Source organism: Pongo abelii, chromosome 11 (assembly GCF_028885655.2).
Source record: "Pongo abelii isolate AG06213 chromosome 11, NHGRI_mPonAbe1-v2.0_pri, whole genome shotgun sequence".
Lineage (NCBI taxonomy): Eukaryota > Metazoa > Chordata > Mammalia > Primates > Hominidae > Pongo > Pongo abelii.
The window spans coordinates 76,616,092-76,631,818 of NC_071996.2; the positions used below are offsets into that span (position 1 = coordinate 76,616,092).

The 15,727-nt window shown below is 47.4% G+C and overlaps 1 protein-coding gene across 1 annotated transcript; it reads left to right on the forward strand.

Moving 5' to 3' along the window:
• Positions 1-1,194: 1,194 nt before the first annotated feature.
• LOC100445784 (uncharacterized) lies at positions 1,195-4,091 on the forward strand. The gene has a single exon (XM_002812599.5). The coding sequence runs from the start codon at positions 2,389-2,391 to the stop codon at positions 3,046-3,048; it is 660 nt and encodes a 219-aa protein (XP_002812645.1). The 5' UTR covers positions 1,195-2,388; the 3' UTR covers positions 3,049-4,091.
• The last annotated feature ends 11,636 nt before the right edge of the window (positions 4,092-15,727 follow it).

Here is a 15,727-nt window from a genome sequence, read left to right on the forward strand (position 1 = left end):
AGTAGGCAAGGAGACAGGTCCAGTTGATGGTATAAACTAACACATACCGCGCTCATGTGAGATATTTAGTAATAGGGGAAACTGGGCCAGGTGTGGTGGCTCACCCCTGTAATACCAGCACTTTGGGAGGCTGAGGCGGATGGATCACTTGAGATCAGGAGTTCAAGACCAGCCTGGCCAACATGGCAAAAACCCTGTCTCTACTAAAAATACAAAAAATTAGCCAGGCGTGGTGGCGGGTGCCCGTATTCCTATCTACTCGGGAGACTGAGGCAGGAGAATTGCTTGAACCCAGGAGGGGGAGGTTTCAGTGAGCCGAGATCACGCCACTGCACTCCAGCCTGGGCAAGAGTGAGACTCTATCTGAAAAACAATAATAATAATAGGGGAAGCTGGGGTGGGGTATATAGGAACTCTGTCTGCAATGTTCTCAGTTTTTCTGCAAAATTAAAACTATTCTAAAAAGTAAAGTCTGTTTAACATAAAAAACAAAAAACATTCCTGTCTATGCTCCTAGGTAAACAGAGCAGAGACTTGGGTTCAGCAGAGCGGCCCTGGTTTGGCTCCAAGGCACTTGTGAGGGTGCCCAGAGAGAGAGAATGTGACATGTGGCAGAAAGCAGAGCTACAGAGATGACACAAGGGCCTGGGGAAGGGGACAGAATGTCATAGGAAGACAGGAGAAGAAGGGGTGGGGAGGATGGCGATGAGACAGCCCCTGTGCTTCAGGCCATTTCTTTTCCTAGTTGCCCTCCCCCGAGGACCCCTCTACCCCAAACTCTACTCCCACCCTGCTGGGTTTCCTAGGCTGCATGATTTTGCCAGGTACTCCCCTCCACTCCTCGCCACCCGGCCTCTGGCTTCCCTGGGGCTGGGCCAGTGGGAGGCCAGGGAGGGGAGTGGGCTGAGAGCACTTAGGCCCCTCCCCCACCAGTTTGCCTCCAGGGCCGCCTCTCTTGCAGGGGCGTTGCTCCTGTCAGGCAGCCCCTCCCTGGCTCTTCTCACTGGTGCCCTGGCTGGGAACTGGAGCTGTGCTTGACCCTGCAGGCCTGGCCATGGTGATGGTTCCTGCGGTGAGGACTGCACTATGCCTTGTTTCCCTGATCTCTGCCCACATCTCAGTAAATCCTCCCATTATTAAACACTTCTCAGTTACTCAATTGAGTACGTCATCGGTTTCCCCCCGGGACTGCAATGGACAGAAAAAAAAGTGACTCACTCATGGTGTTTCTTTAATGTTCACCTTCCCCTTTAGAACAGAAACTCCACAAGGGCAGAGATTTTCTATGCTTTGCTCATTGTCACTGCCGAGTCACTCCATAAATACTTGTGAAATGAATGAGTGAATGCTCATTTGATCCGCAGTGTCTCATATGGCAGTCACTCTTGCATGTGGCAGTCACTAGCACGAAATGTGGCTAGTGAGACTGAAACACTGAATTTTAAATGATAATCTACAGAGCTACCTGTGGCTAATGGCTACAGCCTCCTTTCTAAGGGGATCTCCTGCACTTAGGCAATTTCCCAGCTATTCAAGTCTATTCCGCCCCAATAGGGGTTAAGAAAGTTGCTCAAGGCTGAGGCAGGGAAAGTAACTAAATCACTTTAGCTGTTTCCCTCACCATAGGGAACTGGGCTGCTGCGTTTTCTGGCTTCTCTGGGCAGGCAAGCTCGGGAATGTGTGCCTTGCTTTGGGACATTTGCATTTTAATTTCCATGCAAACTTTCTGTTTCTTGGATAACTGTGCTCACCAGGCCCTTAAAAACTTGCGGCTTATAAGAGCGCTGGCCCCGAGCCAGGGGAGTCTCCAGCTGCTGACTGACCCTGCCTGGAAAGTCAACTTGGAAGAGCCACAAATGTCCTAATCCTCTTCCAAACCGCCTAAGTAGGTTTATCCAGTGACCTGTAAAACCAAATTAGTAAAGGGACACTTTAATTCCAGCTCGTTAGAGAGCTTCTAAAATCGTTGAGAAAGCCAACACAGCAAATTCTGCGCTGGGGGGCTGAGAAATGCATCCCATTTTCAAAAGAAGATGTCCTTGCTTTCTCGTGGTTTCTCTCACCCACGCAGTTCAACACACAGCAAACCTTCTCTGTGGCTTTCACAGGGATCTCCAGTGAAGGTGGGAAGCCGTTCTTGAGAACGAGAAAAATACGGTGGCCCAGCAAGGTCAACTAATTTTCCCCAAGTTCTGCCAAGTCCAGTCCCAGCTCTGGTCTCCTGACTCTGGCAGGGGGAACATTTGCACTGTTCTTGTTCCTTACCCCAGGAGCTGGCCTATTGCACAACCTAAGGAAACAGCCCCTATGCAATCCTGGCCCACAGAGCGGACATGTTCTGGTTTTTATTCAGCAGCTTTTTTATGAAGTGTGTTTTCCTTTCCCATCATGTCATCTGGAAGCAATTCCTCCCAACAGCTGGATTTGCTTTCACAATTGGTAAACACGGCGAATGGAAGGCCGGGGACGATGCGGAGCTCCCCGGAGGAGCCTTGTCCCCACCCGCTTGGCTCGCCTTCTGAAGCTTATCGCGGGTCCCTGCACAAGCCTCATCAAAATCGAGGGCGTCCTCCAGCAGGCGACCCACATTGCATTCCCCGCTTAAGAGGGTCAACGTGTTCTTTGGGGGAGAAATTTTCTGAATGCTTTGCAGATAAAATTGATCAGATGCAGGCCAGATTGCCAGCTGCCGGGGCCGCGTGCGCCTGTGGAGGCCCCACCAGCGCGGGGCACCAGCGCCTCGGGGTCCGCGGGAGGCCTCTCTCTGCACCACCGCCACCAAAGCCAGTAAGAGAGGACAAAAGCCCAAAGAGCACTGACTGGGCCGTCAAGGAAGATGAATGTCTCCCCAAAAGTGCTCCTCGGGGACGAGTTTCCACGCAGATGCAACCGGAACGCCGGCCAGGCTCCGGAAGGCGAGGCCCAGAGCGCAGCGGCCTCCAAGCGCCGGCTCAGCCTGTTGCCTCCGCAGCCAGGGCCCAGGAGGCCGCTCTTCCGGGGTCACCAGCACGGCTCGTTCTGAGCCTAGAGGCCCAGGGCACAGTGTGAGCCGGAATACGGTGTAGGGGACACAGCTCAGGCCCCAGGCACTCCCTCCTGTCGCGGAAGAAATGCTGTTCTTTGATCAACGTTTCTAATGTGGGGAAACCAGCCGAGCACGTGGCTGAACTCTAGGAGGGAGCACGGAGTGCTGGTGAGCCCCGCTCTGATGCACGGAGACGCTGCTGGCCAGGCTGGGGTGGGTTGCAGAGGCTTCCTTCCATGCACCACCAACCCTGTGGGCAGCCAGGGCCTAGCTCTCATGAAGGGGCCTTCCCAGGGGGCAAAGTGGGCCTCTGACTGCAACGTTCTCTGGGCAGAGATAGGCATCCTTCCCACTGGACAAACAAAAGGAGACCGTCAAGGGGAGAGGCTCACCAGAGGACCCTGGTGAGGGAGACGCCCAGCTCCTCAGCACAAGTCTGTGCTTCTTCAATGGAGCCCGTTTGCCTGGGCCCAGCGCGTGCGGAGTGCGTTCCTTCTCGCTCCCTCTGGCCTGTGGGCCCTCCTCTCTCTCTCCCTCCAGCCTGGTGGAAGCTTTATTCTCATCGGGGGCCAGAGGACAGAAACTACATCATACATTTTCCCGTGCGTCATGGTATCTTGCCTGGAATTTTGAAAATCTGTGAGTTTCTGGTTTTTCCATGGCAAGGCTCATTCCTCCAGACCTTAGTCACTCTGCTCTGGCTGCCTGGACTGCTAGGGAGGGGCCTCAGGGTGCACCTGGAGAAATTCACTGGGGCCCAGGTCAGAGGGATGGGTGGGTGAGAGCAACCCCTTCCTTAATAGTTCAAAATGGCCCTCTGGCTTAAAGAGACCGAAGTCATGTAACAACCAAATGCAACGTGTAGGCCGTGTTTGGATCCTGATTCAAACAAACCAACTGGAAGAGGAGATTTGGGGATAATCAGGAAGATTTGAATTGGGACTGTGTAGCAGAAAATAGCAAAGAATTATTGTTAATTTTGATGTGTGCGATAATGGTGTGGTGGTTATAGAAGAAAACATCCTTATCTTTTAAATGGTGTATATTAAAGTATTTAAGGGTGAAATATAATGTCTGGAGTTTGTTTTTAAATACAAAGAAAAAAACAAAAGATGAACCAAACATGCTAAGGTGTTAATGGTTAAATCTAGATGATGGCTGGATGGGATTCTTTTATACTATTCTCTCTGCTTTTTTTTTTTTTTTTTTTTGAGACAGAGTTTCGCTCTGTCACCCAGGCTGGAGTGCAGTGGTGCAATCTCAGCTCACTGCAACCTCCGCCTCCTGTGTTCAAGCGATTCTCCTGCCTCATGCTCCCGAGTAGCTGGGACTACAGGCGCCTGCCACCACGCCCAGCTAATTTTTGTATTTTTAGTAGAGACAGGGTTTCACCATGTTGACCAGGCTGGTCTCGAACTCCTGACCTCAGGTGATCCACCCATCTCTGCCTCCCAAAGTGCTGGGATTACAGGTGTGAGTCACTGCACCCAGCCTCTTCCCTCCACTTTCATACACATTGAATTTTTTTTATAATAAAGAGTTTAAAATACAGGCTCCTCTGGGCACATTGCCTATGGGGTAGCCTGGCTGTGCAAAGAGTAGTAAATAAATAAATAAAATATGGACAATTTTATCACAAAAACTCATAGAGGAGAACCAAATACACACCTACGCACCTGTTTATGCACGTGTACATTTACACATTGATTACTCGATTCTGTATTTTGGTCCTTAATCCTCCCAGGTGTCAGCTCTCAGGTATAGCAGGAAAGTGACAAGGAAGGGTAGTCAACAATGACTCCTGGAAGCTTAAAAATTTTTTGTTAATATCTACTTATTTATCTATTTATGTTTTTGTTTTTTTTTTTTTTTACCCTATTGTCAGCTAATCCTACAAACTTTGACCAGGGGTTGCAGTACCACCCTGACCCCCCTCTGCTTGGCAAGAAATGGGAAGGGAGCTTCTCACAGAATCCCAGATCTCAGCAGCTGTTAGGGCTGTGGCTTCCTCCTGCACAGGCTGCATTGCTGCAGGAGCGGTTCAGGGGCCTGTGTGAAGGAAAGCAGGACACAGACCATATGCCACGGAGTCAGGACTCAGTAAAGTTCCTGTTATCACAGCTTTGGATTGCTCCTGCTGCCCTCACCCCCACATTTCTACACTGTCCCATCAGCGTGCCGCTGTCATCCTGCCCTGACTTATTCAGGACTTGAATCCAGGAATAATCCTATGCCAGTCCCCTTGCTAAACACCAGGTACAGAGAAGGGCAAGATAAAGACTGTCCATCAGGGGCAATGGAGAGGCCTCCTGTTAGAAGAGTTAAAGCAGGGCCTGGCCCTGGCACCATTCTAGGTTGGTCTGCGACCTTTAGGCTTATCCTGATCCTGGGAAGGATGAGCTTCTTTGCAGTTTTCTTATCTCCTCTTTCTGTCCAGTAACATAGGCTTTTTTTTTTTTTTTTTTTTTTTTTTTTTTTTTTCCTTAGAAAACGCCTTTCCCGCCTCTGCATTGAAACATGCCGGCTATTCTATTTTCCTTTATGTCCATGAGTAACAGGTAAGTTCCTCATGGACTGGGCCATGTCTTGGCCCTTTTTTGGTACTGACCACAGCACCCAGCCCTCCAGCATGGAAAGGAAGTCCTCACGCATAGAGGTGGAGAATGCTGTTGCTGAGAATCTAATGGAGGGATTGCCAACATGTCATAAGAAAAGACTGCTCTTTCATAAACGAAAAATCATTTTTAAAAATCCTAATTATACTTTATCTGTTTGGCTCAATATTTAATATCCCTACAGTATTTTAAATGGGCTGTCTAATTTTGCTCTTTTTTCTTCCTAATGATTTCTATCTTCATCTCAATTGTAAGAAGTTAACAAGAACTACAAGTCTTGCCAATAGCATCCACACTTTCAGTTTTAAAATTTCTGCTATTTTTTGGTGAGCAATAAGGCTATTGACACCACAGAACAGACAGGGGGCTGACACTTCAGCAACTGAGCGTAGTCCCACTGGTGTGCTGTCACGAGACAACTGAGAAGTTTTGCTTGTCCATGTGCACTCGAAAGTCCAAATTCAACCTACAGAAGGTGATTGAAGAGGGTAAAGTACAAAGTTTGAAAGCGTGGGTTGTTCATAAGCCAAATATATAGAAGTTGAAAATGTTGTCCAGCCCCACACAGAATGTAAGCACCTTGCAGGCAGGAACATTGTCCATTCTGGACATTGCTGTATCCCAGTGTCTAGAACAGGGGCTGGCTCACAGTAGCAGATGCTCAATACTTACTGAAAGCATCAACTGTCTATGCTTTGGAGTTTTTGTAGCCACTTGTCCCATTCTACCTCGTATTACCATTATTGTATTTTATTTCAAGACCAAAAGTTTTTGAAAGCAGAAATAAGTCTTCCCTCCTATTACAAGTATCTCATTCATAACTAGGATTCAACAACTCTGTAGTAAATTATCTAATTTAGCCAATGATTAAGTAATTTAGAAACAAAGTCCTAAATAGGTCATGAGGAAAGCGATGGCCCATGTGATAGAAATGGACAATTGCTGGAACCCCTAGAAGGCCTAAAGTAACTGTGTGGCAGGCAAGTAAATTTCCTGCCCCAGAAATCTGGCAAAATAATTCACTTGAGGATTTAAGTCTCAGAAATAAAGACCCAAGGTAGGAGGCAGAGAAGGGGAGGTCTTTTTCAGGGCCTATAGATTAAGGGTATTTAGATACCAGTTAAGAAAGGGACCAGATGCCAGCCAGGTTTGTGCTTCAGTTTAACCATGTTCCTTGCAAAACTTGCTTATGGGAAGATCAGAAGCTCTGACGATCATTACTGAAGAGGATTCAGAGAAATTATCGCCTACTCCCGGTTGAGGAGAGAACAAGTCATGGTCTTTTTTTGGTGTCAACCTCTATTGAAATGTGCTGTTGTCAAATCAAAAAGGGGACAGATTCGGAATTTTACAACTCTGATGAAAGTGAAATAAAAGGAAATCTGTATCATCTTAATCAAAGCATGTGCCACCTGAGTCGGCTCCCCGTCTCGTCCCTTGGCCTTGGTGACTCTCGTGTGCTGGAGGTTAAGGGTTTGTTAAAGAAGATGGGTTTTGATTAAGTGTCACATTTAGTGTGATGTGACATGCTCTTTATCATTGCAAGGGAAGATTGGGGGCCAAGGGGAGCTTTATAGCTAGTTCCCAATATAAATTAGGAGTCTTGGGGAATGGGTGCTTTGCAGTTGGCCTTGATCTTTCAAGGGCCCAATGAATGTGTGTATGTGAGAGTGTGCACGCATGTATGTGTGTGTGTGTTTGGAGAGATAGCAGAAAAGTCAGTTTCCAGGTTCCTGCGCTAATGGGCTGGTTACCCCCTCTTGGAGTTTGAGTTGCAATTGAACACAAGGCTCCAGTTCTAAATTTGTCCACATTCTTCATGTACCAGGCAAAGGTCTTCGTGCTTTTTCCTCCTTTGGAATTTCAGTGTTGCCACTGCACAAATTTGAAGATAGAGAAGCAAGAGGAAGCATTCCAAGCGCTGAATGCCATTTCTAACCAGAGGCCATGGATGATGCCTCCCCTGACTTTACCCAGATAATGAAAACGTACAAATTCCCTTCAAATCTAAGGTGCACAGCACACCTGCAGACCCTGATTCTGGCTTAACTTGGAGCAGGGAGAGCACAGAGAAAGGGGTCACAGGAAACATCCAGAGTGAGCTGGAGTTCTCACAAGGAAGGGGAGGAGGGGATGAAGATTGAGGAATACATCCCAGAAGGACAATTCCACCCCATGGATTCCCCACCTGCAACTTAATCTTCTGCAAATATCACTCGCATGGAGTCTCTTCCCTGCTCGAAATCTTTCAATAGCCCTCCTCTTCCCTCCTATTGCCTACAAATGAAAACCCACACTCTCCATCCTGGTATTCAATGCCTACATCCTGAGCACCACCAAATGAGTCTTCTGTTCATTGCCCACAGAGTGACTTACTTGTTCCTGTCTTCAAGCACCCACTCATGTTGCTCCGCTACCTGAAACGCCTTCCCCCTTTCCCTCTCCCATGGAAAGGCCACCCATCTTCCTTAAGATGGAGTCACAGCCTGCTGAGATCACTCCTTTTATTTATTCCAGAAATATGAATTGAGAGCCTACTAAGTGCCCAGAACTGCTCTGGGCACCTGGGATAGGACAGAGGACAAAACAGATAAAGCTGCCTGCCTTTGGGGAGCTTGCACTATTGCAGAAGGAGGGACTCTGATACTAAATGCTAAACGCAGTACATCAGCAGGATGACTTAGTAGCTGAGGTTGCTATGGAAAAAAGAACAAAACAGAGCAGGGAAAGGGAGACCAGGAGCTTGGGCATCGGGGGCAGAGGCCGGTTGCGGTATTAATAAACATGGACGGGCCCATCTCACTGAGGTGGAAGACTCTGGGGAGGTGAGAAGCCAGCTGAGCAGATGCCTGGGGGAGGAGAGTTCTGGGCAGAGGGAACATCTAGAATAAGGATGTTCTCTGTCCACACACAGTTGCCCTGTCCTTAAGAGAGATGGAGCACCCCTCCTTCTCTCTCTCCTCCTCACTTTTCTGCAGGCAGCAGGTCTCTGCAAAAGATGCCTGTGGACAAAGAAGATATAAGAAGATCCATAAGGTTGACACTGAAGGGAAAGGCCTCCATTGTTTGTTGTGGCATTAAGGCAGAGAAATTAGAAGAGTAGTGGAGAAGTGCTTAGGTTTTTATTGCTGTGTTCAAAGGTAATTTTTTTAAACATCAAATTTATAATAGTATCACCTGGCTATCGCCTCTTGATGCGGGAAGAAATGCCAACTACACTTGGGAAATAGACAACACCCCTTTGCTCCTTGGAACAGCTCCTCCTGGCTCAGTTCCTCCCTCCCGCTGACTCACCCATTGCCCTGCGGCTTGTCTTCCGCCCTCATCACTGAGACCTCATCAAAGCTTTCTAATGTCCATCGCCCTGGACAGGGTCCCAGCCCCATCCTTACGTGCAGATCGTCTTGCCTTAATGTGGAGTATGGAGCTGAGTCTCTGCTCTTTCACTTCCTCCCTGTGTGACCTTGGGTGAGTTACTCAGCCAGTTTGGGCCTTGATTCACTTATCCATAGAATGGGGTTTATCTTAACATCCTTCTGTGGCTGACTCCATGCAAAGCACTGGGCGTAGGGCCTGGCCCACCGTCAACCGCAAAGAGCGATCGGGTTGTCACTCTTGACTCTGACTCCAGGGTTTCAGGCCTCCTGTTGCAGCCGTCTTCCTCTTTTTTTTTTTTTTTTTTTTTTTTTTTTGAGACAGAGTCTTGCTCTGTTGCCCAGGCTGGAGTACAGTGGCGCAATCTCGGCTCACTGCGACCTCCACCTCCCGGGTTCAAGTGATTCTCCTGCCTCACCCTCCTAAGTAGCTGGGACTACAAGCACCCGCCACCACACCCAGGTAATTTTTGGTATTTTAGTAGAGACGGGGTTTCACCATGTTGGCCAGGCTGGTCTCGAACTCCTGACCTCGTGATCCGCCCGCTTCGGCCTCCCAAAGTGCCGGGATTACAGGCGTGAGCCACTGTGCCTTCCTCTCTTGCTGCTTGTGCTTGCAGTCCCTGCTCCCTCCCACGTTTCTGCTCATCCCGTAAGCACCAGCGAGGTTTCCCAGAACTCTGGCTTCTCTCCCTGCCCACACTTCCTACCTGGCCTCTTCACAGCCACAGCCAGGGCTTCAACCACCCCCATTTATACTAGTGGCCACCACCCCCACTTTCTCTATCCCAGCCCCTAGCCCGAGTTCCAGACTGGTGGATCCACTTCGTGCGGAGTAGCACTCAATCCAAGACTGTCTGGGCTGACCTCATCTCTACCCCACCCTCACCTCCTCTTCCTGATCCCTGTATATCATTACACCCGCTCCCTCCCAGCCTGTCATTCATTCTTTTAATCATCAACACTCTGGAATGTCTGTAAAGTTAAACAAAGATCCCTGGGATGTGGTCCCTACCCTCAGGGATCTCCCAGGGCAACAGACAGAGGCAGTAATTACAATTCAAAGAAGGTGGCTTGACAAAAGGAAACATAGGCCTTAGATGAGTGGCCGCAGAGGGGCCTACCTGGCCTAGGGGTTCAAGGGACTTCTCTAAGAGGGCTTGAGGAACCCAGGCAAGAAGTCAGCAGGAATGGCCTTGAATACATTCTTATTTTGGAGGACTCTTAATCGGTTGCTTATTGCCTCAGGAAAGAAATAAGGACAGGTGGCTTGCAGATCTTTCTGGGCCCCAGGCACTCTTACTTGTGGAGACCACGCCCCACCATAGAATAGGCGTTAAATGCATGCCTGTCCCACATCAAGCATAGTTATTCTGTTTTGCTGTTTCTGAGAGATCTCTGATAACTTTGCTTTTTAAAGTTATCTGATTACAACCCCCCTAACCCCTGCTAACTTAATATACGTTGGCTATGACTTCTCTCAAGGCCATGAATAGTCAGAAACTCTTGTATAGGAGAAAAACCTAACCTACAAATTGCTGTAAAATGTACTGAAATTTCTATGAAATCAAAAGTTAACAAGGGAGCTGACACAATTTACATTTTGGAGCCATTGAAATATTTGTTAATTTTAATTTTGCACTTTTCTTCTTGTATTTTGGAGCTACCACACCCCCACACCACCCCTTGCTGCTGGGTTTCAAGTCTTTTAGTAGGACCCTGGCAAGTTTGTAGTCCTGGTGATGAGCTTAGGGAGGTTACTGGGTAACTGGGCCATCAGAACAAAGCCTGTGTCCACCAGCATGGAGAGGACAGGCAGGACAGTTGGTATTAAAGAGACATTTAGGAGAGAGACATTTAGGATAAGATTTAGTGAAAGATCAGAGTTGTGCAGAGAGGACTTCAGGTGACTCTGAGAGTCTGAGTGGCTGGTGGGCCCATTCCCCAAAGACACAATGAAGGAGAAACAAATGGAGGGAAGATAAATGGTTAATTTGGGGTGGGGCACATTAACTCCAAGACAGGCAATCAGTTTGCCTGAAGGACCCCCAAATGGAGACATCCAGGGGACTTTAGATGGATGGGTCTGGGGATGAGCAGATGCTCTTGGCTTAGGAAGGGCCAGCCCCTGCACTTTGTCCTCTCAACGGCCCTTTGGGGTAGGTGCTGCTACCATCTCCACATTATCTCCAGATGAGACTGAGCTGCAGGGAGGTGAAGGAACTCACCCAAGGCTACACGCAGATGTAGGTGGGGGCACTCTGCCCATACTCTGAGCCACTCAATCTGGGAGATGGGAGGAAGTAGGAGGTGCCCAAAGTCTTGGGAATAGAAGTAAAGGTTAAAGTGCACGGAGACAAGAGATGATTCTGAGGGAACACTCACTATTTTAGGAGAGTCCGTGGAGGAGCAGCAACTAGAGAAGGAAGGGGAGACCTGGACAGGGTTGGGTCCTGGATGCCTCTGGGATGCTGGAAGGAGGGTGGCAGAGCCATCATTGTGAGGGGCTGCCACAATGGCACTGGAGGTCCATTTGGCAAATTGGAGCTAAATCAGCAGGGCTCCAACTGAGGTTTGTGGGAGTATTCAAAGGCACCCAAGTAGAGCAGAGATGAGGATGAGAGCTAAAACTCACCAGCATCCCTCTCCCCAAGCTGGGTACCACTCCCCACCAAGTCCCATATGAGGCAGAACAGAGCAATGGGGTGCAGGTTGGGGGGTAGGCAAACGATGGACGTAGAAGAAGTGTATCAAAGACTTGCCTTTCAAGTTGTTTGGCTGGAAGGAAAGGAGAGTGAAGGTGATGTCTAAAGAAGGAAGCAGAGTTGAACATTTCTCCCTGAACCGAAAGAACCAGCAGACAGGGGAGGATGAACGAATGAACTGGGCACTGCAGTTACCTAGTGACCCAGCAGAAGACTTTCCAACTGAGTCTTCCTTACAAACCACAGAACGTAGAGCTCCGTCCTGAACTCCCTACACCTTGCTTCAGTAGGGCCCTCAGGGTTGACAGTTTTTAGTCAGCCCTGCAGAAAGGAGACAGATAATCAGTTTGCTCCTAAATATCACTGGCTCCATTCATCCTGGAATGGCGATATCAGGCACCAAAGCACAGACTGCTGGGGCGTGGGGGACCCGGGAGAACCATAGGCAGCACTTCTGAAACAGAAGAGTCACACACAAGGATGACTGAACATTCCCTCTTTCAACAAAGCAATACGGGCTCATTAAATAACATTTGGAAAACACAGGAAAGTTAATTAAAGAAAATATCCCACTCATAGTCCTGTTATACAAACACCAGTATTACTCATTTTTTAAGATCTTCTGGAGATTTTCTCTGTGCAGGGTTTTTGTTTTGTTTTGTTTTTTTAATCTTAGCTGTAATCATGTCTACAATTTCATATCCTGCATTTCCTACTTACTATATTGTGTTTTCTTCTGTCATTACTCACTTTAGTTTATTGTAATGAGTGCATAAAATGTCATCGTGTGAATTTGTCAAAGTTTATTTAACCATTGCCCTAGAGTTGGACATTTAGATTACTTTCAATGTTTTGATGTTGTCAATTTTTGTTATTATAAATGATATTGTAATGCATATGTGCACATAAACCATTTTTTGGCATTTAGGGTTATTTCTTTAAGACAGAGTCTCAGAAGTGAAGTTATAGAATTAACAAGTATGAACACTTCTCAGAGTTTTACATTCATACTGCCAAATTACTCCCCAAAGGTCACTATATTCATGTATACTGTGATTAGCAATACATAAAAATGTTAGCTTTGCGATGGCTTAAACCGCACTGGCTAGTATTACTAAAAAAAAATTGTTTTTGCTAATTTAATAAGTAAAAAGTGAGCTTAGCTTGATTTTTTAATGTAAACTTTGTAGTGAAGTTTATCATGCGTTCAGAAAAGTACACAAATCACGAGTGAATTTTTACAAAGTGAACACCCCTGAGTAATCAGCACCCAGATCAAGAAACAGAACCTTACCAGAAGCCTAGAGGCCACTATTGTGGCCCCGTTCCCCCTTCACTCCACCCAAGGGTCATCGTTGTTCTGACTTCTCCCACCACAGGCTAGTTTTGGAAAGTGGCTCTGTTCTAATTTTCATTTCCTGGATTACTAGCGGAGCTAACCGCTTGCCACATCTTAGTTGATGAGCTGTAGTTTCTCTTTTGTAAATTGTCTTTTTAAGTTCTTTGTCTAGGAAACAGTTGATTCTTAAGCTATTTCCCAATGTCGAGTTTGGCTAAAGGAGAAGTGTAGTCATCATGACATTGTTTGAAACTGGAGAAGCATGTCGTATGTGTGTCTATGTGTGTATGTTTTTTGCTCTCATGATCTCATCCTGACAATGTAGCAGTCCCCCCAACCAGAGTTCCACTTTCCATAGTTTCAGTTACCCATGATCAGCCTTGGTCTGAAAATATTAAATGGAAACACCAGAAATAAACAGTTCCTAAGTTTTCAGTTGCATACTGTTCTGGGTAGCATGATTAAATCCCACACTGCCCCACTCTGTCCCGCCTGGATGTGACTCACCCCTTTGTCCAGCATCTTGGCGCCATAGACGCTCCTTGCCCGTGGTTGCTCTGTAGCCCCCTTGGCAGTATCACTATGCCTGTGTTCCAGTAACTCTTACTTTACTTAATTGTTCTATCTTATTATTAGTTATTGTTGCTAATCTCTTACTGTGTCTAACTTATTAATTAAGCTTTATCATAAGTATGTATATACAGGAAAAAACGTAGTCTATGTAGGGTTCAGTCTATCTGTAGTTTCAGGCAAACACTGAGAGTCTTGGGGTGAATTCCCTCCATGAGGGGGGACAGGTGTACTCCTCTTATTTATGCTTCTCCATTGCAAAGCAAGATGGCATCTCTCTAGGCAATACCTGGAAGCCAGAGTAACTTTTTGGTGACAGAGCAGAGCCTAAATAGTCTCTGCTGTTCTTCCAGTGTCTGTGAGAATTATAGAAATAGGTCACTGAACCTTTTTAAAAATAGAACTGACACATTTGGGGAAAGCATTTTTTCTGCTGAGATAGCACACAGTACAAGATGAAATGATCCCTAGAGGGTAGATGAATTTAGACATTTGGTATTAAAAATAAATAAATAGTCTTGATGACTCACAGGAAACATAGCACCTTTCATAAGAAAGGTCTCTAAACATTGTTACCTGAACAGACAACAATAAATTTCTAATATACAAGGTACAAGCCATTGCCAGCCCCTGCCCACCTACACCTGGCAACAGCCTTTGATGGGAAGAGAAGGGCCACATTTGCTGTGGGCAGTTCCCTCAGCAGTGCCAGATGTCCTGTCTCCCTGGGTTTGCTTGATCCCCTCTCAATTTCCTACACAGCCCACCAGCTCACCCTTGGACAGGCATATGGCTGCATAACAGGCAGGAAGGTGTAGGGTTACCTCACTGCCTGCGAGCATCTCCACTCCAGCTCTTCCAAAGCCTTGACAGCTTTGTATCGGGGCAGCCCCAGAATCCTTTACTCAACGCTCCCCGTGAGCTGTCTGGGACCCCAGATCTGCCTGTGCGGGGCCCTTTTCCACTTCCTCCTGAGCCATCTTCAGAAAGCTCCCTCTGGCTATTGCCCAACCCCTCTTCCCACCCACTACTGCCTTCAGGAGCCTCATGAACCCACAGTGGACCTCAAGTCTTCTTAAGAGATTCCTAAGGAACTCCCTCCCCTACCATGCTGGGCTCTGCTACTGAGAAGAGCAAGGTCTGCCAGCTGGAAGGCAGGGCCTTGGGGTACTGCGGGGAAGATGCTTTGATTCAGTCCAAGAATGGCAGGAGAATACCAAGAGGGATTGGCTGTCCCAGGAGTGGGGCGTGAATGGAAGCAAGGGGTGAAGTAGAGCGGCAGCAGGGCCACTCGCCTTTTAGGAAGAGTGGACAGCAGGGAGAAATGTACAGGGCTGTCACTACCCAGGTATCAGAGCAGTGGCTCTGGGAATGTGGGAAATAGGAGGGGACAGAGGGATAGGTATAAGACATTCTTCAGAAGTAGAACCCACTGAAGATTGGAGATTTGGTGACATAGAGTTGGCACCAAGGGAAAGACGAGTCACAGATGCCATGCAGCACCTTCTAACAAGAACTCAGCTCCTTTCATGATACACGTGTCCATCCCATAGGAGTGTACTGAGTGCTTACTTTGTGTCAGATACTGCCGTAGACTCTAGAAATGACATGTAGCTACTACCCAAAGGGAGTTTTAATTCTGTTGGGTGAAAGGCAGGCAATGCAGGCAACAAAGTAAACAAATAAAAAAGATGATTTCCCATGGTGACAGATGCTCTTGGAAAATAATTTGGGCCGGGGGAATTGTGTGATCAGGGAGGACTTTTCAGAGAAAATGACATTGGAGCTGGATAAAAAGAAGGGGCCAGTCCAGGAGAAACCAGGGCAACAATATTCTAGGTAAATAAAAGAGCCTCTGCAAAATGCCCCAAGGTAGTATCAACCTTGGCACATTTGAGGAACAGAAAGAGGACCACTGTGGCATGACAAAAATAATTTTGCAAGACTAAATTGTTTTCTGACCTCCTGCAGAGCTGCTGTTGAAGCCTTACTAACTTAGAGTTTCACCTCTGGTTTCTAGACACTACAAGCCCTTCCCGTTTCTCTTTTCTCTTTCTCTCCAGACCAGCTACAGCAAGGAGGGAGATCAGTAGCCTTAA

Bases quoted from the DNA above. Each gene is read 5' to 3' on its own strand.
- LOC100445784 (XM_002812599.5), top strand. From the start codon at position 2,389: ATGTCATCTGGAAGCAATTCCTCCCAACAGCTGGATTTGCTTTCACAA.